The following is a 26,013-nucleotide window of genomic DNA, read 5'->3' on the forward strand; positions in this document are numbered from 1 at the left end:
GAGGTATGTTACATCCCTATTAAGTTGATTGACAGAAAATTGCTCTGATCTACATGTATTAACACTTCGAGAAATGTAGCGATGTAGCAGCAATGACAGGAAAGGTATTGGAGCAGCTGGATTGGCAATTCACCATGTCAACCTTGGTCCTGTACCTCTCTGGTCACCTGATGGCCATCATTCAGCCCTGCCCCTGGCCCATGCCCCATCTCTCCAGGTATCCTACCAGCTGTCCCATCTGCAACACACACAGTCACCACCAGCATCTGGACCAGCCCACCAGGTCCTGAGCACCAAGTATACTGTGAGCTGTATAAGTCCCGAGAAAGCTCGCCATGAGTCATTCCCATATCAGGGGGGTGACCCTCCTATCCCAGCTCTCCTGAGCTTGTGAGCTTTAGACACATGGTCTTGCCAGTGATACCAAAAATGCACCAAAGAGAATTTGTCACAAAGGAGTCCAGTCAGCGCCTCTGGCCATTTGTCAACATCCAGGCCTCACAAAAGTATCATAAGATTTAAAGGACCAAAGACTGAAAGATTCTGACTTTCATCCACATGCTCAGATACCAGTAATGCCACACTGTCTTGCTCAGCAAACCCATCGCCCCATGTGCAAGTTCAAGTCTGCTGTTGATCTCAGCCTTGCAGTTAGTGGATGAAAAGATTATGCTGCCATGGTAGATGAACTGCTCTAAAACATCCACGCTCTCACCATTTGCAGACACAGATTTGATGGCGCTATCGAGTTAATAGCCCCAACAAGGACATCTACAGTCTCCGCAAGGATCACAGGATCATCAGCAAAGTCCGGATCAGTGACACTGCACAGTTCGCTGCACCTGTTACCCACCCTATTATCCAGTCCATACAGGTACTGAAGAGCGTAGGAGCTAAGATGCACCCCTGCCTCACCACAGAATCAACTGGGCAGAAGTCAGAGATGGAGCCACAGTCACAGCACTCTCTGTACAGAAAATAGGGCAGACGTCAGCCAAATGAGCACACGTGGGATCCTGCGGATTGCCAAGATCCTCCAGAGAGCATCTCTGCTCACCAAGTCGAACGCCTTCTAAAGTCAACTTAGGCTGCAAGGAACCCTCCGTTGAATTCCCAAAGCGCTCAGTGAGCACCCGAAATGTCAGGTAGACAATCTAGTGTAGACCTCTTAGGTGTAAAGCCAGACTTTTCAGACCGCTGGTATTGGAACAGTGGATCACGGATCCTGTTCAGCAGTATCAGTGCAAGGACCTGCCCAGCACTGAGAGAATTGTAAGATCCTGTAGCTGTTACACTCTTGCATCACCCTTTCACTTCCAGATTGGAGGAACAAGACAGGAAAGAAGAGGAATAAAAGCAGAGAGAACATCTTTAAACTTTGCTGGATGTAAATTACTTTTAAAATAGCCAGAAAAATATATTTTGGCAAAGGAAGTAACACTTTAAGTTCAATAATATCATATGATTGTATTATTCCTGTGCTTAAAAAGATGAGGATTCTCTGTTTTACCATGTTTTTATTTGGATTTTGATTTGATATATTTCTATTGTTTGCAAAACTAATATTTTGTTCTTTGGATCAGACTGAAACAACAAAACTGTTGTAGAGGGAACACAATTTGGTGATGTGTTAGATAACTGTGGAACGATGACTGGGCAATAATACAACCCCAGAGTGAAGGCTTTGTTATCACTGCTAACAGAAAATTAATGATCAATCATCCTGATGAATCACAATTATTTATCTTTATTTATGACTTAATATGTTAGAAGTAGTAATTCATAAGTCACATTTATTTTGCACATCAAGCACAAAGTCTTTAAGCAATTGGTCTCTGGGCTAACATACAGAGATGAACAATCAGGCACACTTACACTTGAAGGAAATTCAGAGTCACCATTTAACCCAAGAACCTATCTTTAAAGTGTGGGAGGAAGCCAAAGAGAATCCACCTATACTCAAGGAGATCAAAAAGAGCTCCTTGAATGTACATCCAACTAGGATTTGAACCAGGAACTTTCTTGCTGTGAAACAACAGTGCATCACTGCATCTCTCTTCTAATAGAAATTGTAGCTGGTATTTACTTGCTTAATTTTGAACAACACAAAACGGTCCCCAGATTATGAGTACTTCAGTTGATGTGCTTTTCTTCACTATTATACTTTTTCTGTAGAATAATGATTTTTTTATTATTATTAAAAACACATTATGTTCCTGCTTGTTCAAGATCTTAAAATAGATGAACAGTCTTAGAGGATTCTGGAAATACACTCAGTGCAGCTGCAAGTGTTATTAAAAGATTGCTTTAAGCCTGTTAATGGCGTCATGTCTAAAGATTGTTTTATCCATTGGTGACACTACACAAATATTTATATGAGAGTTTAGCCCTCAGTGTAGATCCAAGCCAAGCCACAGAAGAAATACATTCATCTTCCTGTTTGATTTAAATCACAGTAGCTGTACATACTGTACCTTCCCTGCTCTCTGCAGAGCCATGTGAACTGAGTATTTGACTCTTGCCTCATGTTATTGTACCGGCCACAGATGACCTGAGTGGGAAAGTGTTGGTTTAGGTCCTCAGTCTGATGTGTTTCCAGGTCAGGCTGCTCATTCTGAGTGAATCCACTCTGTTAACAAATGAAGGGGGAAAAAGGGAAGTAATTATGGTATCTCTCCTCATCCCACCTCCAAGAGGATAAAGCAGCCATTGTAGTGTTCAGATCAAAACGTCCTCTGCCCATGTACAGTGAGACATCACAGCCTGAGGGCCACTAAGACAGAGGCAGAGATTTTTTGAGGCCTGTTAGAAAACATCTTTTCTGTTTTTTATTTTCTGTTGCCTGCCACAAAAATTATTTACATCAGTTTTTATGTAAAAGCACTGAAACCACAATGCTAGAGCACTCTATTAAAGCAAGAGTTGGCTGTTTAAAATGCTGTTAAAATGTGTAAAGAAGTAAAAAAAAATAAAAATAAAAAAAAAAAGTCCCCTTACAGTCTGTTCTGGTGTAATATGTTCACATATTAGATAACTATCACTCATAAAGTTATTAAAGTGAACAATTCTGTAAGGACAGTAACTCATGCAAATAATCATCAATCATTAATGTATTTATTATTTCCTCATCATCTGATTATTTGGTTTTAGAGAAGAAAATCAGAAAATATTAATATCATCAGTGACCTGGAGCCAAAATGAAAACCTTCACAACACTTGAAACAAGTGATCAAAGCTCACAATTTAAAAAGGTTAAGGGTTTTGCTGAAGAAGTAAATTAGTCATTTAAATATTTTTCCAGCAGAATCTCTATGAAGGGTAAGAAACCATAAGAAAGGTTCTAATGAATAACTTTCCAGTCCTCTCATAGTTAAACCATTGGAAATTTATCTCTAAACAACATGCATTTAAAGCTTGACATATGATTTATCTGTGCCTAGTATATGCATAGTGTGCAGAAATCCTATTTTGTAACTAAATCTGTCAGATTGATGTGTGCATGTAAGAATGATTTTGTTTTACATGTAATGGATTGGAAGAGGTGTGACCCTGGATGGTCCAGTATTCAATGATTTGTTCCAAAGAGCCTCATTTGACTGCCAATCTCACTGCTGAACACCTGCTAATGCAACAAGAATCATTTTATTCCAGCAATATAGGGGGCTATACAGTGCCTGTAAAAAGTATTCACCCCCTTGGCTGTTTGACCCTTTTATTGATTTTATGGAACAATCATGGTCAATATAATTTGGATTTTTTTAGCCAAGACAAATACCAAAAACTCTTTAATGTCAAACAACATCTTTCTACGAAGCAATGCCATTGAAATGAAATTAAAGTACAACAAATGACTGCATAAATATTCACCCTTTTTAAAGTGATCAACCTAATTCAACAGAGGCCAATTGGTGCTAGAAGTCTCACAATTAGTGAAATGGGGATCACCTGAGTGCAGTGAATGTGCCTCAAGTGATTGCAGTGTGAAGACATCTGTGTCTGGAAGGTCCAGTCACTGGTTAATCAGTATTCATGGCTACCATTACACCATGAAGATAAACGAACACTCTGAGAATCTCAGAGAAAAGGTTATTGAAAAGTTTAAGTCAAGGGATGAATACAAAAAAATCCAAGGCACTGCATATTCCCCAGAGTTTAGTTAAATCCATCACCAAGAAACTGAAGGCATATGGCACATGTGTAATTCTGCCTAGTTCAGACTGTCCTCTGTGCAGAAGGAGACTAGTGAGAGGCCACCAAGACACCTATGGCTACTTTAAAGGACTTTCATACTTCAGCAGCTGAGATGGGAGAGACTTTGAATATGACGACTGTTGCCCAGGTTCTTCAACAGTCAAAGTTTTATGGGAGAGTGGCAAGAGAAAGTCACCGCTGAAGAAAACTCGAATAGAATTCACCAAAAGGCATGTGGGAGACTCCATGGTCAAGTGGAATTAAGTTATTTTGTTGGATGAGACCATTATGGTGCTTTTTGGCCATTAGAAAAGATGCTGTGTTTGGCAGACACCAAACACTGCACAGCACCACAAACACACCATCCCCACTGTGAAGCACTGTGGTGGCAGCATCATGCTGTGGGGATGCTTCTTGGCAGCCGGCCATGGGAGGATTAAGGTAGGGGGTAAAATGAATGTGGCAAAATATAGGAAAATCCTGGAGGACAATCTTGTTCAGTCTGCAAGAGAATTACAGCTTGCGAGAAAGTCTATTTTACTGCTAGACAATGCCCTGAAGCATACAGCATACACAGAAATGGTTTGACCTCAATCCAATAGGGCTAAGGCTTGAGTTGAGAAGGACTGTTCACGCTTGACCCCTGTGCAACCTGGCAAAGCTTGAGCAGTTTTGCAGAGAAAACTGAAGTATAATTTCAGTGTCCAGATGTGCAAACCTGATTGAGACTTATCCACACAGACTCAGTGCTGTGATTGCAGCGAAAGGTGCATCTGCTAGATACTGACTTGAAGGGGGTGAATATTTATGCAGTCAATTATTTTACATTACATATATTTTATTTCATTTCATTGACATTTCTTTGTAGAAATCTATTTTTACTTTGACATTAAAGAGTTTTTTTGGTCATTTTTTGTCAAAAAAAGCCAAATTATATTGACCAAGATTGGTTTAAAAAATAAATAAAAGGGTAAAACATTCAAGGGGATGAATACTTTCAACAAGCACTGTATATCTACTTTTACATTTATTTACTTGTTTTTGCAAATTAATGAATACTTGCATTGCAATTATAGAAATAATTCTTTTACATATAATCATTCCCTTACATTAGTGTGTGCATCAATAAATGTAAGGTAGACTCTTACATTTTGTGGGGCAATTGGAGCAGCAAATTCTTGACTTGCCTCTAAATCTTTTTGGTTTTACAATAGCTTATAATGTCCCGACAGAGACATTGGGAGTATTTTTATCAAACCAACAATGATCCTAAAAAAGTAAAATGAGAGCTGTTTTAACTGTGCTCCAGGGGTGAGAGCCTATGGACTCATGAAGAAGATCCTTATGCTATGAATCTTCTGTGTTGGAGATGGGAAAATAAGATCACTATAACGTGGATCTAATGAGTGAGAAAAAAGATCAGTTTGTCCTATCATAGAAAAAAGTTGTTATTCAAAGTTTAGAGGACAAATAGTATAATTAAAGGATATTTTAAAAAACCTTTGCACTGTAGACTATTGGCAAAGTCTGACCAGTTATATTTGAATGTAAATCCTTAGTCAGGGACACCCCTAAGTAGAAGAACCAAGCAGCACTGAAAGAAAAAAACAACATTTTTGAGTTGAAAACAGTACTTGATATCATGTACTTAATAACCAACCAGTACTCCATCTCTGTAGAGAAAACGAGGCCCACAGTGGTTTAAGATTTCCCGCATCTGTGACAGGTGATTAAAGGCTTGAAGTTGAATGTATAAGCACTGTCTATCAAGTTATCTCCAAATAACGTGGTATCATATGACACATATTTGACAGTATCTTTTTCAAATAGTGCTTTGTCTTCATCTGACAGGTTAGGTTTTTTATGTAGCCCCTCCTCTTATGGAGGCCATCAGTAATAATGTTCACCAGTGTGATTCTGCTCTGTTCAAACCTTTTATGTAAACATTTAACAAAGGAAAGCATATAGCCTCAGCCTCCTGAGATTATCGGTTCAACTGGAAATACTCAGAATGTGAATGTTAAAATTGAGCTTATGTAAAGTGCATTTAATATAGTATGTACAATGATATAAAGCTACACATGTGGAGAGATATTATTTTAAGCATTATAAGAAAACAGATTACCAAAACATTTTCACAGAATATTATATGATCAACTTTAACTTGGGGTCATTATTAGGGTCACTTATTTATGCTAGCTCAGAAATCTTGTGTTCCCACTGGGCATCCTGTAAAATGTATATGCATATATAAACAAACATTCTTCTCTCTGTTTACAGAGTGTAAAGGGTTTTATAACAGCAAAGCATGACAAGAGTAAGTCATCTTTGTTTTCTTATTTTTGTGAATTCCAGAGTTGCTTGTCTTTGTGAGGAAATTGCTTCTGTTATGTTCCATGATTTAGACTTGGCTGCTGAACCAACCATGAGCTTGTGTTACTGCAGTGAGAGAAGAATTTATGGATCCTAATGTGGGGGCACTGACTGCAGGCACTCTGTTACAGGGACGTTTTTCAATAATAAACTTGATTTTAATTTGTGTCACCAGCTACTTGCTTGTCAAATGTTTTTCCATCAGAGTGTTGCAGCTCTTAGAAAGATGAAGATGCCTCTGGCGTCACTGTGCTGCTGGCTGCAGTGCTTCTTAATGTCCCATCTTTGTTGAAGTCATTTCGTGTGCATAATGACCCAGCAAATGTGTCTGAAGGCAGAAACAAAGAAACAGAACAAAAATTCAAGATTTATCTGTTTATACATAACTCCATATTCATGAAGAACATACGCCCCTCTTGCTGAGCTGAGCCAAATGATCTGCATCACTAGAGTCTTTATTCCCATCACTACAAGGATAATACACAGGTAAGATGATGAATCAAAGAAAGCATTTAAGAACAGCCTGTAGATGACGTATTTAAGGATGGATGAGAGCTCAAACGCCCCTGCCCATGCAAAAGCTTGGGGTGCTTAAAAAAGTTTAAAATAAATGTTTTGAAGTCCCTACGCCTCTTCAACCATTGCTTGGAGTTCATGATGCAACCTGAAACCGTTTGGTGAGTCTGGACGTTTCATTGAGGGGGGAAAAAAAGTAAACTTTCTGGGTGGGGCTTGGTGAGAGGAAAGAGAGGGAATAGAGAGAGAGAAAACAGAGTGATGTGTGTGCTGTGAATTCAAAGCTGGGTGGGTCTACTGTGTTTCACATTCCCAAATATCTCCGTGCGTTGAAGCGCCTTCAGGTAACGTTTATTCCCGCTGTTTACACCTTTTAAGTTGTCGTGGTTGGCTATGGGAAGCTCTCATGCTCAGTTTGTGTGTTTCGTTGATGTTTGAAGGAAAGGAAAAGTGGAGTGAAGCGCTGAGCAGAAGTGTACGGATATGATTGTAAGCGTTAAAATGGACAAAACGTATTGAAAGGATGCGCGACTCTAGACTCCTTACATTAGCATTTAGTTGTAGATGTAATAGTTTATATATTTCTGTATAAAGATTTAGAGGCGTGTTTGGTGTTAATTTGTGCTCTCGCGCTCTTTTCAAAGTTGTTGATTGTGGTATAAGGCCTGTGTGTAGCGGAGCGGCACCATTTGGGAATGCCCTAACACCGTCCACACAAATGCGCCTTTATTGTCGACGGAAACAGGCGAAGGTCAATAAAGTTTATGTCATTAAGAGGAAGGGTACGTGTTTTGGGTCGCTACAGAAAGGGGATACTTAATTAGAGCTTACAAATTGGAGTACTTGCATTTTTCGCACTTATTTAAGCATTAAGACGTGACATTATCGTTAAAACAGAGAGATAAATCTTTCTGACTGCAATGTCTTAACCGCGCCCGTTCGCAAGGCTGGATGGACAGGTTTGGACTTGTATTTAACAACTTGCCTCTCAGTAGATTTTTTTCTTTCAGTTTTGATACAGTTTTCATTTAGGAAAGCTGCTGTCATGTGTGAATGGATGCTTCCTCATATAAGTCTGCCTGTGTTACAGTAACTGTTCCTGGAAAATAAATAATGATGTGCATCCTTCCGCCTCTCCCCTGTTATCAGTGTTCACAAGGCCACAATGTTAGTGCTGGCTGGAATCGTTGTTCTGCACATTACCACCATCATCCTGCTGCTGGTGGCCACCATTGATAATGTGAGTGACCCCCACCCTGTAACACACATAATGTATGTTTACATCTATTAATATTTATTCATGAAGGATCAGGCCTGCATCTGTCAATAAACCTCTTGAATACACTGCCAAACTGGGGCCCCATGGAGGTCTGCAAAGTCAGAGTCCATTGTTAATTAATGCTGTGATAACCATATTTTTTAATCATAGCTAGAGGATAGTGTGCACAAACATCAGGATGCCAGATAATAAAGTAGATGAAACTGAGAGAGCTCTGAAAAGAACTAAATAAGTGGCAGAAGTAGCAAAAAAGGCCAGCAATTGGCTAACAATGGCTGCAGTGGCAAAAGTAGTCAAACAGTGGCAAAAAATGGGTAAAGAGTGGCAAAATGGGGTTTAAAAAACAAGAAAATGGCATAAAGTAGCAAAGAGAAGTGGCAAAATGGGATAAAATTAGCAAAAAAGGGGAAAAATTGGTTAAAGTAGCAAAAAAGTGATAAAATGGGCTAAAGTAACAAAAAGAAATGGCAAAAATGGGTGGAAAGCATTAAAAGTAGGTTAAAGTGGAAAGCAAATGCAGAAAGCATTGGAAAAAATGGTCAGAAAGAGTGGTTAAAAAGCAGCAAAAATAAACAATCTCAACACATTTTTCAGCTGCAAATGCAGCTCCAAAAAGAGGAAACTGTTAGTCAGGACACCAATGCTACTGATCCAGCAGACATGCATTGATTTCAATTAATCACAACTGGGGAGGACCCATTCTCTGGATTTTTCAGGGCCTCAGACAATTCTGTGGTCAAGCCTGCCTAAATGTGGAAAAAGTATTCGTTCACATGTGATGCAACCAGTCGATGTTTTATTTTGTTTGTGTTTTCTTCCTGTGTTTTTAGGCTTGGTGGATCACAAGCACAGTGTCCACTGACCTGTGGGGCAGGTGGGAGCTGACTGGCTCAGAGTGGCATTACACCAACCTGAAAAACTACCCAGAGGGTAAAAAAAAAGACTGTGGATGCTTTAAAACAGTGGTTCTCTACTGGTGGGTCTGGAACTAAAAAGAGGCCATGGAGCTGTTTTCAGTTCCACACATCAGGTCCAAACCACACTATCTTCATGAAATAATCTGACTGGTTGAAATATACATGAGATTTGAGTTGTGAATTCTAATTAAGGACTTGGTGGTGGGTTTTGTGGCTAGACTTGTTGAGAACCACTGCTTTTAAGACTGGGATTGTTGTTAAAACAACATTAAAATGCCCCTGTGTCATTGTTGCCCTTTGTTTGTCCTTTTATCCCTTTGCTGCAGAGTTCCTTCAGGCGGTTCAGGCAACCTCAGTACTGGCCTGTGTTTTTGCCATCCTGGCCTTATTTGTATTTGTGGCCCAGCTGTTCACCCTACCCAAAGGCCAGAGGTTCACCTTCACTGGCGTTTTACAGCTAATCACCTGTAAGTAACCTGGAGTCAAGTGTCCTGATCTCTAGCTTCTGGAAATATGGATTTATGTGCCTGCTTCTAGCAGCTGACATTTGTACGCTGTTCGAGACTCCAGGAGCTATTCAGCTATGACTATCTCATAAAGGGACTGAGCATTAAATAACATTCACCAGTTATAAAAAAGTCTCTTTTTCCCTAACAATACTGAGATGATGTCTCATCTCTTTTTGCATCACTCACATGACATTATACACATTTTGGCCGGGATGCAGGAATATGTATACTTATGTGTCTGTAACAGATATTATCTGAAATTGTTTATTCATATGTTTTTTAATTTAAATAGTCATTAAAAATGTCAAGGAGCGCCAGAAGCCACGTGGTTATGTCCACATGGCCCTTGTGCAGAGGCTGCTGCCCTCATAGGGGGTGGCCTGGGTTCAGGTCCTGCCTGTGGCTCTTATCCTGCATGGCATTCCCTACTTGCTCTCGAGTTTTAACTATCCTATCTAAATCAAGGCATTAGTCAAATATTCAAAAACAGTTCATTTCTCAACAAATTAGCAAAGCTACAACTTGAAAACATTTAGTTGCTGACTTTAAATCAGAGTTAAATTTCACATTTTAAAAAGATGTTTAAAAAGATAAAATGGGTGAAGTTGACTGAGCAAGTGATACGAGGATGTCATTGCAAGATTCAAAAGATACTTAACATTTTTAAACTGTTTTTGGACATTTTCTTAAAGAAAAGAAAGGGAATCAGTAGACAATAATGAAGGATTGACCGTGATGTACAATAACTGTTAGCTGTGGATCTAATAAAAAACATTAAAAAAAAAAATAACATCTCCGAAGCTCAAAAAGTTTCTTTTTGGCAGTTTCGTTTCACAATCAATTGCAGAGTATTTTTAAATTGTCAACTAACCACTTGACAAGACTTGAAGGCTTCAGGGCTGATAATTGATCTGCAGTTTTGGCTGGATATTATAATGAGGATTTGAAGCCTTAAGTCTGTCATAATTTCTTTGATTAACCTAAGTATTCAACATCAAATTACAGGGTCACTTACACACTATGAAACCAGTGGTTTTATATGTTCATATTCTGATGTTTCTGTTGAATTAAAAGGTTTGACTATAGGTTATCTTTGTCAATTAAACTAGTTCACAAGAAAATATATGTGGAGTTCAAGTAGCCTGGCAATAAAGCACATTTTCCAGCCTTACATTGTAAAATAAAAAGTGAAACTGTTTTGTCTGTTGATGTGATAGAAGTAAATGCTCCTTTGTAAACAAGCCTGTTCTTGAATGTAATTACTCCTTGTGCTCACGTCTGTGACAGTATTCCCCTTTGTCGCCCTGCAGGCCTGTGTATAATGATAGCAGCCTCAATTTACACGGCTGAGCTTCACGCTGACGAAACACAGGGAGGTTACGGACACTCCTACGTCCTGGCCTGGATCTCTTTTGTCCTCACCTTCCTCCTAGCGATTACCTATCTGGTCCTGCGAAAGAAGAGTGAGTGAGAGGAGAAGAGGAAGGAGGGCAGGTCTGGGATCAGATTCCCACTCTGAATTTGAGGAAAGTTAAACAGTAGGATTTTTGTTTGAAAATGTTGGTTAACAGAATACTTGTTGATCTACGTTTGCAGCTAGGGAAGTGTGTTGTGTTGATGTTAAAATGCTAACAAGAGCCATTTGTGTATATTTTTATTTTTGAATACTTAAAATGGTAATGAACCAAAGCTTTAAAAACATGAAGTGAAATTTTACCCCGTAGATTGAGCAGGGTGTGCAACCTGACCGTAACAGTTTTTTATTCAGAGCTGTAAAGTGATGATGCACATTTTAAGAATCTCTTTATTCACTTTGTTGATGACAGTAGTATGAGAGGATCATTGCCTCTCTTCTCTGACAGATTTTAGGTTGGCACTAGCAGACAGCTTACTACAAAGACAAGGAACAGGCCAAATTACTGGCCTTGCTTAGTCTAAAAAGCACTAACTACAAACCACACCCTAAACCTCATTATCTTTTACTTTCTGGTTCAATTTTACCAAAAACTAATTGTAAAATGTTGATATATGAATTTATCCTATATAAACAACAATAGGGCTTATTTTTCCATCTTTTCATTAAACCTATTTTAGCTAACCTGCTGTTGGAGGAAACCTTGTGTTTACCATAAATCTGAATCTCAGGAAGAAAAAGAATATTTCCAAATGTGTCAAACTATACCCTTAAAAGAAAAAAAGACCACGTAGTAAGAGTAAAGGCCTTTCGGGATGTAGTTTCTATAAGAAGTACTCTAAGAGTATCTCCCTTTGTGAGGCTTACTGTTACTACTACAGGTTTCTGTAGTCAAGAATTGGTCAAAGTCTGTATTTGTGTATCAGTGCAGCGTTCCTGTTGCAGTACTTGAACAACCAGAGAAGACAAGCCTTCATTTTCTGTACATGTAGTTTTAATCATGTATCATTTTACAGCTGAATTCTATTGTAATCTTTTTTATCTTTGTAATGTAATCAGTATATTTTTGTAACATTTTGTATTGAAAGTTTTTTTAAACATGTTGATTTTGTAGTTGGCTGCTATCATAAGAAAAGTACAGGCTTTTTGTACAATTGAGCCTAAGTGAACCAGGGATGGAGGAGGACGGTGTTTCATGTCACAATATTTGCAATAGAAGGTTTTCTTTATTACATTGGAATTGAAGCCATATCATTTATTAATAAAACAAACTATATCACAAGTGTGTGTTTAATGTATTAAACTGCAATAAAGGCAGAAAATCCACATCACTGTTATGTAATAAACAGGTATAAAGAGGTGAAGTTCTTTGTTTTCACTTATACAGATCACAACAACCAACAAATATATTTAAATTTAGAATAAATTAACATCCTGATAAAAATCAGTGATTGGGGTGATAACATACAATGTACAGTTCCAATCTAGTCTTATTAAATATTCATTAATATTTTCTAAAGGTCTTTGCTCGATGAGGGCAAAGTCTCGTCTTTCGTGTGTGTTTCTGAGTGCGAGCCACTACACTGAGGTTTTGAAAACAACACTTCTTCAGGCCTTACAACAGACCCAGTCAGAAACAGGAATGTTCCATTATATAAAGTATCGTTCCCAGAGGAAGTGAGTAAAACTGGACTGTACTAGATGCCTTGGCCAGACGGTGTGATGCGCTCCTGAACCACTAGGTGGAGAAGATGATTCTGCTCTGCTGTCAGAAGAGGCCTGAGGCCAAGAAAACAAAAAGAAATCAATACAGAAAGTAAGAACAGAGGAGCAGTAAAAAAGCTGCTCAGTCTTCAACACATGATGGAAATTTACATATTTGAACACTCACCATAGCTCAGTCTGGAGAGACTTGAGAGACTCTGTGTCTTTCTCCTGACACGCCATCTGCAAAACAGATTTGCTTTTATATTGTGAACTGAACACAAAACCATAACGGAGGATTCAGATGAACTTGACAAACATTTAGTTTCCTTAATGTTTATTCTCTCTTATAAATCAAACTTTTTGATCCAAAGAAAGCTGTTTGACAGATTTTTCTTGCTAACAGAGATATTTCAAGTCATAAATAAAAACAAATCAACAGTTTATATTGTGAGTCTCACATTAAAGAGATCTATAAGTGGACTAACACCATTATGTGAAGGTCATGAGGACCATGACTTTCCTGTATGAGGAAGGAAGGATCAGGAAATCCTGTGAACCGTACAAGTATGTGGGTGATGAAACTCACCACGACTGACTGCAGGAGAAGGAAAACATTCTCTGGCAGGAAGGTGGCTGAACAAGGGGACAAGAAATAAGTATACATCACTTTTAAATAATCACACTCAAAGAATTTAGAAAACTACATATGCATTACAGGTAATAATGTTTACAACAGTGCTTGCTTTTAAACTGGATTACCTTGGCTGTGCGGGTCAAAAGACTCCCATGCATACTTCTCCAGGGTCTGGGCATGTTCTGGTAACAGCTTCTGAGGTGGAGGCTGAATGGGAAATCATGAAGAATGGACTATTAAAGTGCTGCTGCAGTACAAAGTCATGAGCAATATCAATACGCTCAGCATCAGCAACGCAATATTTTCTGTTGCACTGCTGGTGTGGAGGAGTTTACTTCTTTCAATGCAACTGTTCTGCTTTGTGGCAGGTTGACCTCTGGCCAGTTGGCTGATCAGCACAAAAAACATTGGCAGATATTCATGTTGCCAAGAAGTAGTGGTAAAAATACTCTACTCAGGAATCACAGTGATCCATCTCAAATATCAATAAAATGCAGTTAAGCTCCCTATTACATAACACTTGGCTTTGGGGAGTGAAAAATATAGATTCATTTGAGCACACACTAAAATAAAAAGTTTCCCTTATTAGGGATGCACTTTCCCCCGCACTCACATCAACAGCATCAAGTAATAAACTGCTTTCCACATTATTAGCTGGTAGGTCCCTTTAGGGTCCCTGAAGGTGTGAAAATGACCTTGGCAAAGTATATAGAGTTTCTGACTAACCACTTTCTTCCACGGTAAAAAAAGAAGAGCAGTTCCTTCTGTAGCAAAATTTTCTTCATGCATGACAATGCACCATCTCATGCTGCAAAGAATATCTCTGTGTCACTGGCTGCTATGGGTGTAAAAGGAGAGAAACTCATGGTGTGGCCCCCATCCTCCCCTGACCTCAACCCTGTTGAGAACCTTTGGAGCATCCTCAAGCTAAAGATCTATGAGGGTGGGAGGCAGTTCACATCAAAACTGCAGCTCTGGGAGGATATTATGACATCCTGCAAAGAAATTCAAGCAAAAACTCTCCAAAAACTCACAAATTCAATGGATGCAAGAATAGTGAAGGAGATATCAAAGAAGGGCTCCTATGTTAACATGGAACTTGGCCTGTTGAGATGTTTCTGATTGAAATAGCTTTTGATTTCAGTGAATATGACCTCCTAATGCTGCAAATTCAACAAATAACCATTTTCAGTTCTTTACAACCAATAAAATGTTTTAAAACTCTGTTGTGCTTAATAAAGTGGAAAAGTGCATTTTGAGGTTTTTATTAAAAAAAAGAAAACATAACGATTATCATTGTGAAGTTTGTTCAAAAACATTTGAATTATGCTCTAACGGCTGATGACTTGAAAAATACTCTGTCATTTGCATTAATATTTAGGAAAATACGAGAAAAATGTCATTTACTTAATAATGTGGAAAGCGGTGTAAACATGGCTTTTATTTACAGTATAATGCTTAAAGCCACAGATTTGAACTTGATTTTGAGTTGATTTTTCTGACCCTTGTTGCTAAAGCTGCACCTTTGGTCCCTTTTCTGATCTTGAACGGTGTATGCACAGGTACAATTTTAAAACTTAGAAAATTAATTATTCTACAGTCTTTACTGGCAGTGGGAATCTCGGGATAACTCATGATGCTTCTGTCTGACATTATCCTGCTGTCAGCTTCTTGGACCAATTAACTTCAATTACCTTAATTCATGTCATAAGCACCAACACAGGGAGTCATGAGGTAGTGAAACAATGTCAAATTGGCAGAGAAATCTATTTTAAGCTCCATATTTTTTCTAAAACATTAATCTACTGATATGTGGTACCAGTAATTTGGTAGCTGCCCCACAGGAGTTAAGTCCATGAGGCAAACTGTCAAAAATAAAAAAGGCATGAAAGATATCTTGGCACGCCAGACAGAGCTGAATTGTCAATTGATATAGGACAAAGACTTTGGCCATGAACACCCAAATTTAATGAATTTTGGCACATGTAATGCCTCTTTTCTGTAAATATATGGTGCAGTGATACTTATCAGAACATACCCAACAACCACAAAGTCAAAAAAGAATGATTAACATGGAATAAACGTAGGTAGAAAACAAAGATTGGATAAAGACATGTCTAGACTCTAAAATTGAAGACCACTTGCTGGTAAAAAATAAGACCTTTAAGGATCTGCAGGAACCCTGTGTCAGTACATAGGCCGGATTTGAACCCGGGGCCATCTGCGTACATGGTGCGCACATTAAACCACTCGACCATCTGTGCGCCCAAGTAAACTTTTCTAATACTGAGTGACTAAACTGAATTTTATACCTTGCATTAAACAACTGTTTTAGGCATTTGGAGACCCATCTACGCTCTAACTATGCCTTAACAACACATTCAGTGACAGTCTGCAACAAAAATTTAACGGCCTGCCTCTAGAACAATAACAGAAAAGACATCATTTCCATGGCTCAAGTTTAGAGTGCTTTGTTTATCATTAGCTTTAAATAATTGGGAGCATATTGGCTACAAACTATGGGGCTAATGGTACCTCTTTAACAGCTTTTCTCCCTTCTTTTGACATGAACATGCATGTAAAGGAAGCAGTGATTAATTATTTAGAAAATAAAATGTGTGGGGTACTGGTTAGTCTGAAATGACACCTCAAGACCGAAAATTAGGAGCCAAAAGTGATCTGCTGTTCACAAACAAGTTGGCTCTATGAGCTGCCTCTTTCCTGTGAAAGTTAGGAGCCAGCTACTGTTTGACAGCTGGTTCTTTGCTCCATTTTTTTGTTATTGTTGAGCTGAGTCAAATGATGCAGATCTCTAGAAAGAGCTGGGATTTTCATCTCTGCGAGCAAGACCACGTGGATAGAAATAAAGCCGTGTTTTTTGTTTACAAGCTAACCACCACAGATTACATCAAACCAAAGGGTGGTCTTTAATGCAAACTAGTATTTGTTCTGTCTACATTACTAAATCAGTCTAAATGGGGTCTGAGATACAATTCATAGACCGACTTTAAGGGGTATCTCAGTTATTTTTACTCCTTGGAAGCCTTGATTTGGTCAAACTTTGCTATATTATGGCAGTTTTCTTGTGATACCTTGTCTTTACATGTAAAAACAGTGACCTTACCTCAAGCAACATCAGCAGTAGTACTCTGGAGATCTCACATTTTGCCACAATGTCCAGAAATGCTCCTTTGTACAGAAAATAAATAAACAAATATATTCATCAATGAAAAGGACACTCTGCAATAAAAGTATGCTCAGGTTTTCTAGTTCAAAGTGGTCTCATTATTGCTACATTTTGACTTCCAATACTGGACCTATGAGTGCATGAGATAACAATACGCAGGTAAAGAAAGTAAGTAAATACAGAGCCTCACCAACAGGAGTGTTGGTGCCTGGTAGCTGCAGTCCCCTCTCCTGACACATCATCTGCATCTCTGTAAACACTGACAAAGCACCATCATAGTCACCTGTGAGAGACACAAGAGAGTAATCACTAACAGAAGCTCAAGCTAAATCATAAATGGACACAGAACACAAGCTTATAAAGTCAGCTTCCCATCAGGTCAAAATGCATAGACTGGACTTACGAGTGAGAATTTTACACGTCGCCATTTCTCCCATTGACAGTAGAGCCTCTATTGGAGTCTGTGTCTGTAATTCTGCAGCCCTTTGGTAATGAACAATGGCTTCTCCAGGCCTGTTCATCTCCTGTTAATACCACGAATGGAGTTGAAATGAACATGGTATCTGATTTGCAGTAAATTGACTTAAGAGTAATATTAAAGAAAAAAAAAAGTTTTTCAAACAGCTTGAAGCTCTGAACTTTTACCTTAAGTGCATTGCCAAGCTCTAGACATAAGCTGGCTGCCATCACAGGCTGGTTCATCTCGATGTACACCTGTAAGCCACATCAATAATGCTTTACTAACTCTAGGAAAATGTGAAAATTATATTGTAGTGTACTTCATAATCTATCCTTCAAAGATATTATACGTGCACATTTCATGAGACCTGTCAACTAGAGGTGCACCGATCGATGGGCCAAAATCGGTATCGGCGCCGATTTCCTTAATTTTAGGAGATCGGCGATCGGCCGATCCTTGTAAATAAGATTGGTGGATAAGATCGGTTTCCTATTCCTCTACCTACTAAAATGTGAAAAATGAAAGACTAAAGGAACTGATATAATTTACTAGTTTAGACAGCAATGCTTTAAACTTTTCATTTATATTTAAGAGAACTACCTCATGTGCAGTTAAAACAACAAGTTTGTATTGTTTCACGGGTATTGTTCAATGTTATTCAATAAAATAAGATTGGAACATTGAAGGTGTATGCTGTCAGTTATAAAAAAAATTGGTATTGGCTAAAATCGGAATCGGCAGTTCAGGCTTTTTAAAGATCGGTGATCGGCCAGAAAATTGCAATTGGTGCACCCTTACTGTCAACAGTATACAGAAACTACAAAGTAAAAATTACTTTGACTTCCCAGATATCATCAGATCAGATCAGATCAGATCAAAATGGGAATTTTACCTTTATGGCAAAACTGTAGCAGTTGATTGCAGCCTGAAGGTTCTCATCAAACCCTGGAGCCTGCAGCGCCCTGTTCTCCTTCTCAGATGAGAGGAAGAGGCGGGCAGCATCTGTTAATGCCAGAGCTTCTCCAGGAGCATTAAAGAGAGTCTGCTCACACCTGTAGTCCAGAAATTCAGGATGAGTAAAAACAACAGGTGTGCCATCGCCAGTAAACATGCTGTCATTACCATGATAGATACCGATTCACCCTGGGATAATTACTGACACTTCTGTCACTCTGCTGGCTAAACACCACTTTTCTTGGAAAGCATTTTGCCACAGCTCATATTAATCATATTTTTCTGCATCAACACAGTTTGACCAAAGGCAAAAAACCCCCAAAACAGTACCATGCCTTTACACCAAAGTGAGCACAGTTTACTTGGCACCCTGTGCACATCTGCTGTGTATTTACACAGTTTTGCCAGTAAGATGGCACCAAGATGTGGTTTAAATATCTTCTGGTGTGAAAAACTAGTTTAGCTCAGTTTGTGAAGCAGACATTCCACATCACACTGGTCACCAGCACTCTTGAATCTCCCTCAGGATGAATACAATATCTGTCTGTCTGTCACTGGTTTGATTCCTAATCCTTCGATCTTGACACTCTTGCACCATAATTCCTGTCTCTCCATTTATCTGCCCTACCTCATTATGCCCCTCCTCCCAAAACACACAAAATATTTTGGATTCAGCAGACATGGGACCTTTAAATCATAGGCGATATCTTCGTACTTGCTCAAGCTACTCATCATTGTAATGCTGAACAATGTTTTATTTCTCACAAACCACTCTCATTTATCTGAAAACCAGCTTAAGGGAGAAACAAACATTCACCCACAATATGATTAATGATGTAGTGGTAAAGTCTGGCTTAGAGTTGCGCTCCTCTCAGAAGAGTTGGCTGGGGTTAATGCTTGTAAAGCACTCCTATGAAACTGTGGAAATCACATTTCTTTATGGACAGTCTTACATCATAAGAACAGAAGACAAGCATACAGAGAGCTGCAGAGGACACTTGGTAGTTTTAACACATGGCATATATCGTCTTTTGAATAGGTTGTGTTCTGGTTTATTCAGTTTGACTCTCGTGCTAAGGAGTGAACTCACCGAGCCATGGCGAGGTTACAGAAGGCAGCATACTGAAGGCAGTCCTGCTGTCTCAGCTCCTTGGCTAACTGACCTAAAACAACAGCGAAAACAGAAATTCGACTCAGAAATGCAGTGTAATTTATGCAGTTTAATCTATTGATCATGAAGACCACAGGGGAACAGACAGTAAACTCCTTCCTCCTCTTATGTTAAATAGTGTAAATTAGCGGCATGAAAAAGTTGGCACTTACCAAACTGCTCACTCGCCTCTGCCACATTCGGCTTACGTAGAAAGCGCCTGCAACAACGCAACACATTATATTTTTAAAAGTAACACGAAACACTATTGTTAGTCATAAATACAAACCATTTACACGCAATTTCATATGCTAGTTACAGCTAATGCTAATTTAACCTTACCGTTAACTGTCCAAAAAACATATCCATCTAGATAAATATGAACCATGAAATCTCAATTATAGACACTATACATCAGCTTGTTAAGCTACCACTGTGGGATCTGAATCATAGCACTGGCAAGCTAACGGTTAGCATAAGCTAGCTTATCTATGGCTGGTTATCAGACGTGTCTTTAGCTTTGTTGCCACATAACACTTAGCTAAATCTGGAAATTCGTGGTTTTCCGAGTTGTAGTGTGGTCTGAATGTGTCTTACTTTTTCAGTTTATTTGACACAGCACGGTATCTCGCCAGAAAATCCCCCTCCGCAGCCATGATCCTGCAGGAAAAACACAACAAATCAACCCGGAAGTGCTACTGAGTGAGGCTCATAAACTTAGGCTTTCATTGGTCGACGTGGCCAAAGTGGGCGGGAGATATTTTTGCAAATGCTCACCAGAATCATGATGGAGAGATTTATAAAGAAATTCAAAGTCGTCAAGACGGAGATAGGAAGCAAAACATCTTTAATTATTATCATATTTGACTTTCAGATGTGGACTATTAACACGGATGCTTACACCTAAAATTCACAGAGGAATACTTATTTTTTGTTGTACATTTGACACATTAATGTTATAACTACAGGCTTTGCTTTGCAGATTTGTAAACATATATTTTCGAAGAGTAAATTAAACCTCGGCTGAGATATTTAGAATGAATTAGAAGTAACTTTAAATTTGAGAGGGACCCAACTGCAGTCAAGATGGCCGACAAGGGCGTCGCTATACATCCAAACCATGCCGGAAGTCCCCAGCGGAAGTTTCTTCTTCGTGTTGGACTCAGCTGCCAGGGTTTGATGTCGGCCATCTTGTCTGCATCAAGGTACTCTTGTTAAATTCTGGTCACATGTCAATCCATGCATTGTAATAATCACACAGAACAATCAAAGACAGTGTAATAAATTTGAGGGCATTATACTTTATTTCTTTTGTCACATTTTGTAAATATACATATGTAATTCTACTTTACAGCTCTACATGTACATTATATTCATGCTGTCTCATTTGTTATTCATTGCAGTTAAGATTCACAGCAAAGTAAATGGCAAAAATCGCAATATAAATATCATGATATGTTGAAAAAGCTCATCCATGGTTTAAAAATTTTCATAGACAGATTCAAATACGCCTTCATGCTGGTTTTGTGCGGTCTGGGCCTTCTGTGGAAGAATTAGAAGACAGGTCACAAACTGAATGTTTCACTGACTAATTATAATTGTGACAGAGCACCTGAAGTTTACACAGACCGTTTGCTGGAGTTCCTTTTTCTTGGCTTTTGCTTTGCTTTTGTCCGGCTTTCCTTTAGCAGCTGAATGGTCCAGGACATCATAAATAGACCTGGGTCGATGCTCTAGACTCTGAGAGGATTTGCATGAAGGACAGCGGATGTTAGTAACATATAAATGACACCCTTTTTTGTCTATAGAGTGATGGGTTTAAAGGTGCTCACAGCATAGAAAGAAGTAGATGGATCTGTGACCACATTTAGGCTTTCTTCTCGCTCCGTTTTTGCTGTCCCGTCTTCTTTAGTCTGCTTCTGATTGTTGCTGCCTTTGCCATGATCAGTGATGTGTTCTTTCTAAAATGATACATAAAACTTTAAAACACACAAAAAGGACATAAACCAAATAGAAAACAAATAAGCTCAAGAAAATGGTTTCCTCATGGTGCAGCATTTCCTAAAAGAAGCTTGTGCTGTAATTCTAAATTCAATTCAATTCTTTATTCTTGGATGTATGGCTGAATATGGCTTTGGACTGGACAACTTCTGTTCTACCAGGTAAGTTGGGATTTATGTTTTGATAGGAGCACTTTTCTGCTCTTAATGTGAAAGGGTATGAAGACAGCAGTTAATGTGAACCTATGATGAAAGAGAGCTGTTGGCTTTTGAGGCAAATATGTTGTCAACTGAGAAATATTTTTGTGAAGCTTATTGGAATAAAAAGGCCATATCAGAAAAAAGTGAGAATGCGAAAAAATCAGGAACACCTTAGTTTATGATTATTTTCTAGATAACTAATAATTATATTTATTTGGCTCAAAACGTTATTACATATAGATGTTTTCCTTTTCAGATGCAGGGACCATTTCATAAAAGAAGTTAAACTTGAACTACTAACCAACTCATCTCTTTAACATTTGAATGTAAACATTAAAATAATAATATACAGCTTTAAGTGGAGCTGCATATAATCAACAATGATTCATTTTAGTTCATCACACTGAATCATGTTGTTTCTCAGCTTATGCCAGGTTACAGGTCACGTCTTACCCAATTTCCTCTGAAGACATACACAGAGCCAACCACACTGAAAACCAGCAGCAAACTGGTGAAGATGGCCACTATTAGCTCGGTAGGATTCCACAAGATGGGTTCACTGTAGCCCTCATCTGGAAAACACACATTCAGTTTAGATTCTGTCAGTGCAGGAACGTATCACAGCTGGACAGCTGCTAAATTCCTCATCTGTTAGGAAAGTATTCAACTGAGTGAAAATATTTCAGACTCATGTTTCATATCAGTGGACATTTTTGGGTCAGACTGGCTGTTTTGCCAGCATCAGAATTAGTCTACTAATTGCTTTCCTATGATCTAGTTGGGTCCTTGTTTTGTTCAAGTCTAAAGAGTTAAAAAAAATATTAGAAATATTATAAGGACAACAAAATTCCTGTTACAAAACCCTTTATATACTTTATTAAGATATTTTTCATGTTACAGTATATTTCTATTGTCAAGCTGCATCTTGACAATAGAAATATACACCTAGTGGCATACTAGTGCTTCTTCAGGACATAAACATAAACATTGTAGCTTGTTAGAAAACTCTAAATTCATTTAACATTGCATGATAATTCAAATGCAATAGACAGTAGTACAACTGCTGCAGAAATGCCGTATATGACAATACCAACATCATTATTTATGAAGCATGTTACAGAGCTTTTAATGGTGGGAATTAATATAGAGCAATAGATGTGACCTTTTCAGAATAATTAGCACCTAAATAAAAGTTAAGAATGTTTTTTCTTATCTTCATGGTTTTAAAGCCTGAGGTTAGCATTTTGGACTTCATCAGCCCAGATTTTTGAGCCAGATGTGAGGGTGGATGTGCATATTACACATCTATGATGAATTGAAGGGCAGAAAAGTAGCAACATGTCAATCGAGCATAAGCAAAAACCTAATACATATACCTTGTTTTATTTACTTTTATTCTAAATGGGAACAGTTTACTAAATGGGCATCATATTGTTCATAAGAAGACTTGAATCAAGCCATGGAAACAATCCATTGACAGGAAGATGTTTACAGATGTGTGCATCAAAGTTGGAATTTCACTTTTTCATCTACCTGTCTCTGTGGCTTGTAGATCCACAAACATTTTTACCAGCAACTCTGTTTTAAAAAGCAGCATTATTTAATGATGTATAATGTAAGAATACATGCTCATACTATTCTAGTTAGAGGCTATTTAATTAAAAAAAGAGTTGTTGCACAAATAATCCAAACAGTTGCTTATTTTAAACCCTGTTTTTTTTTAACCAGTTTGTCCTGTACTCAACTATTCAAACATTTGCTGTGCTTCCTACAGGGGCACTGTAAATTCATAAGCATGTTTTTTGGGCATAATGGGTTTTAGACTTGCTAGAATTTAAGATGTTTTCCGCATTTTCTGCTGTCTCACTCTAAAATTCAGGCATTATTTAACTTTCTTGGACTTGCAACAGTAAGACATAGGTTCAAACACGCCTTTATCAGATATACAGGTTGCAGTGGAGAACTACTCTCATATGACACTGACTCAAGTCATCCAAGCACACCTGTAAACATTTGACGGCAACTCTGACTCAGGGAGAAGGAGGTAGATTTTTTTGTGGTCAGTGAATGTGTAGGTCTGCTTGGCTTTGCTTATGAAGTCCGTAGGAACATGCAGAAAAAAGAAATTTAATTTTTGCCGTTTACTCAAACAAAATCTCTGTTAGGTTAGGTTACCGCCACCCGCATTTGGCTGGTGGCGGGTGCTAATTTCCCACCCTGGTCTGTATAAATGAAGGATATGTGGGAGTATTTTACATAGACTAGGAGGTTAAAAGTGTTTTTGTGTGGCTTTAACTTTATAAGTTCAGAGGACATGTCCACTAATTTAAATTTGAAGTAAACATGAGATACTTGTACCCCTGAGATTACTTTCTATTCAAACAAACCTTCAAATTTAAATTTCACAGGCTATGAGGTTAAAAGCTTTTTTTTATTAGGTTTTAATATTTTAAACATAGGGACCACTTACTTAAAAGTTGTCGAAGTATTAGCCTAATTCAGGCAAAACACACTGAGATTGATTTCCATATAATGTGAGGTCACAGCTTTCCATTTTTCCTGATGTCAGCTACTTAAATACTAATCAGTTCTTCCAAGATGGCTACCTCTGGTTATTACGGAAGAGTATTGGGGCCACTGAAAAAAAAAAAAAATTTGAGACGAAAATTTTTTTTTTCACTTGTGAGAAAAAAAGTCAGAATTCTGAGATTAAAGTCAGAATTCTGAGAAAAAAGTCAGAATTCTGAGAGTAAAGTCAGAATTCTGAGTTTAAAGTCAGAATTCTGAGATTAAAGTCAGAATTCTGAGAAAAAAGTCAGAATTCTGAGATTAAAGTCAGAATTCAGAGAAAAAAGTCAGAATCTGCTTCTTCAAATGAAAAAAAAGTCTCAGATTTTTTTTTTCAGAATTCTGAGATTAAAGTCAGAATTCTGACTTTTTTCTCAGAATTCTGACTTTAATCTCAGAATTCTGACTTTTTTCTCAGAATTCTGACTTTAATCTCAGAATTCTGACTTTTTTCTTACAAGTGAAAAAAAAAATTCGTCTCAAAATTTTTTTTTTCAGTGGCCCTAATTCTCTTCCGTAGGTTATGAAAAATGAGAGCAATGTAAAAGTGGGAGAGGAAAGAAGAACATTCTTGAGTAGCCAGTAAAGGCTGGCTCCAACTAAGAACAAATGGATTCACATCATGTCCCACATTAAAATGTTAATTATTCACAGGTGAAATAAACATGTTTACAACCAAGGGAAAAAATGCCATTTTGGTCCGAAAAGCTCATTTCTTTAGGAGTACACACTAGATTTTTTTTCCCTCAAAGTCACATGCTTTGATTATATTCAGGACAGGAGTAATGCATACCGTTGCTGTATCACATTTGCTTCACCTTTTTGTCTGTTTTGGAATGAAAGTTAGGTGATTACCAACTTGGTGACTGCCATTGTTAGGCTTTACAAAGTCTTTTTAGAAAACAATACTACGTGCTGCAATGGAAAAAAAAAAATCACTCACATCTTTGATTGATAACTTACTTACCTCTTACTCTAAGAAACCAGTACACCACGCATGTGTTATAACAGCACTTGTATTCTCCAGATCTGGTCAGGCCTGTCATCTCCAAACTCAGCTTGAGGCTGCGCGGCTGGTCAGTTGTGCCAGGAACAGGACAGCTGTAAATCTGGCGGTTTGAAGGAAAAGGATCTGAGCACACCAAAATGCCCTCACTCTGGTTTACTGGGATTTGCAGTTCAGCTTCGATGATGAGCCTTTTGCCTCTGAGAGCCATAAAGACTGTGCTGCCCAGGTCTAGGCCTGAGAGAAGACATAACGCAGTAAACAAATGAGTCCAAACACGGCAGATTCAACAACAGACCACTGACACAGAACTACAACTGCTGGTATATTTTTTTGCACAACCATGACACTCTCTCTTGTTGCTGCTTCTTCATGGTGGAGATCTGGTGTTTTTCTCTCTCTTATACTAGATGACTTTATAAACCAGATCATTTAGACTCAACTGTTAATCAGACAACACAAATACAGAACCTTTTGCTATCAAATGATGCATAAAACAGACAAAATCCGGTTTAATCAAAGCTGATTTGAAACTACAGAAACACAAATGTAAGCATGTATTAGCAATCAAAGCGTATCACAGCACATATTCAGTTGAGGAAGATTTGAGTTGGCTTACATATTCTGTCGACTCCAGAGCATGTAGAAGGAAGGTAGAGGACAATTATACAGGCCAACTCAGCAAAAACATGCCAAATCTTTTGGGCTTCCATGTTGTAATTTTTAGCTCTTCTTGGTCGCTGTAATTGTCTCCTGTGAGGCTAATCCTCGATCTACTCAGTTTCACAGTTTTCTTGGTACATAGGCTGAACTGTTGAGTTTCCTGTTTCTGGCAAAGCTACTTCCTCAAAAAGCTAGTATTTTTTGTGGACATTGACTCACAGGGGGGTTTTAAAGGACCAGTGCTCTAATGGTTAAGATATACAGAACTGTGTTTGATACATTTA

At 38.3% G+C, this 26,013-nt stretch overlaps 3 protein-coding genes across 4 annotated transcripts; 1 reads left to right on the forward strand and 2 right to left on the reverse strand.

Moving 5' to 3' along the window:
- Positions 1 to 7,327: 7,327 nt before the first annotated feature.
- Positions 7,328 to 12,558, forward strand: emp1 (epithelial membrane protein 1). The gene is made up of 5 exons (XM_041785984.1): positions 7,328 to 7,424; positions 8,230 to 8,320; positions 9,190 to 9,289; positions 9,603 to 9,743; positions 11,096 to 12,558. The coding sequence occupies exons 2-5, from the start codon at positions 8,246 to 8,248 to the stop codon at positions 11,254 to 11,256; spliced, it is 477 nt and encodes a 158-aa protein (XP_041641918.1). The 5' UTR covers positions 7,328 to 7,424; positions 8,230 to 8,245; the 3' UTR covers positions 11,257 to 12,558.
- A 148-nt stretch (positions 12,559 to 12,706) lies between these two features.
- Positions 12,707 to 19,981, reverse strand: f8a (coagulation factor VIII associated). Its single transcript, XM_041785982.1, has 12 exons — positions 19,889 to 19,981; positions 19,465 to 19,511; positions 19,232 to 19,304; positions 18,080 to 18,239; positions 17,373 to 17,441; positions 17,131 to 17,251; positions 16,918 to 17,010; positions 16,665 to 16,729; positions 13,666 to 13,747; positions 13,493 to 13,539; positions 13,091 to 13,146; positions 12,707 to 12,978 (listed from the first exon to the last, which is right to left on the reverse strand). Exons 1-12 carry the CDS (start codon positions 19,945 to 19,947, stop codon positions 12,897 to 12,899), a joined length of 954 nt encoding a protein of 317 aa, XP_041641916.1. The 5' UTR covers positions 19,948 to 19,981; the 3' UTR covers positions 12,707 to 12,896.
- Positions 19,982 to 20,572: 591 nt separating this feature from the next.
- si:ch211-243a20.4 lies at positions 20,573 to 25,884 on the reverse strand. 2 transcript variants are annotated; one of them, XM_041785694.1, is made up of 6 exons: positions 25,686 to 25,884; positions 25,028 to 25,303; positions 21,946 to 22,064; positions 21,124 to 21,252; positions 20,921 to 21,031; positions 20,573 to 20,830 (listed from the first exon to the last, which is right to left on the reverse strand). In XM_041785694.1, the coding sequence occupies exons 1-6, from the start codon at positions 25,777 to 25,779 to the stop codon at positions 20,771 to 20,773; spliced, it is 789 nt and encodes a 262-aa protein (XP_041641628.1). In that variant the 5' UTR covers positions 25,780 to 25,884; the 3' UTR covers positions 20,573 to 20,770. The 2 variants fall into 2 exon arrangements, with proteins under 2 accessions (XP_041641628.1, XP_041641627.1); XM_041785693.1 differs by having other exon boundaries at positions 20,573 to 20,833.
- Positions 25,885 to 26,013: the final 129 nt, after the last annotated feature.

Source organism: Cheilinus undulatus, linkage group 4 (assembly GCF_018320785.1).
Source record: "Cheilinus undulatus linkage group 4, ASM1832078v1, whole genome shotgun sequence".
NCBI classification, from domain to species: Eukaryota; Metazoa; Chordata; class Actinopteri; order Labriformes; family Labridae; genus Cheilinus; species Cheilinus undulatus.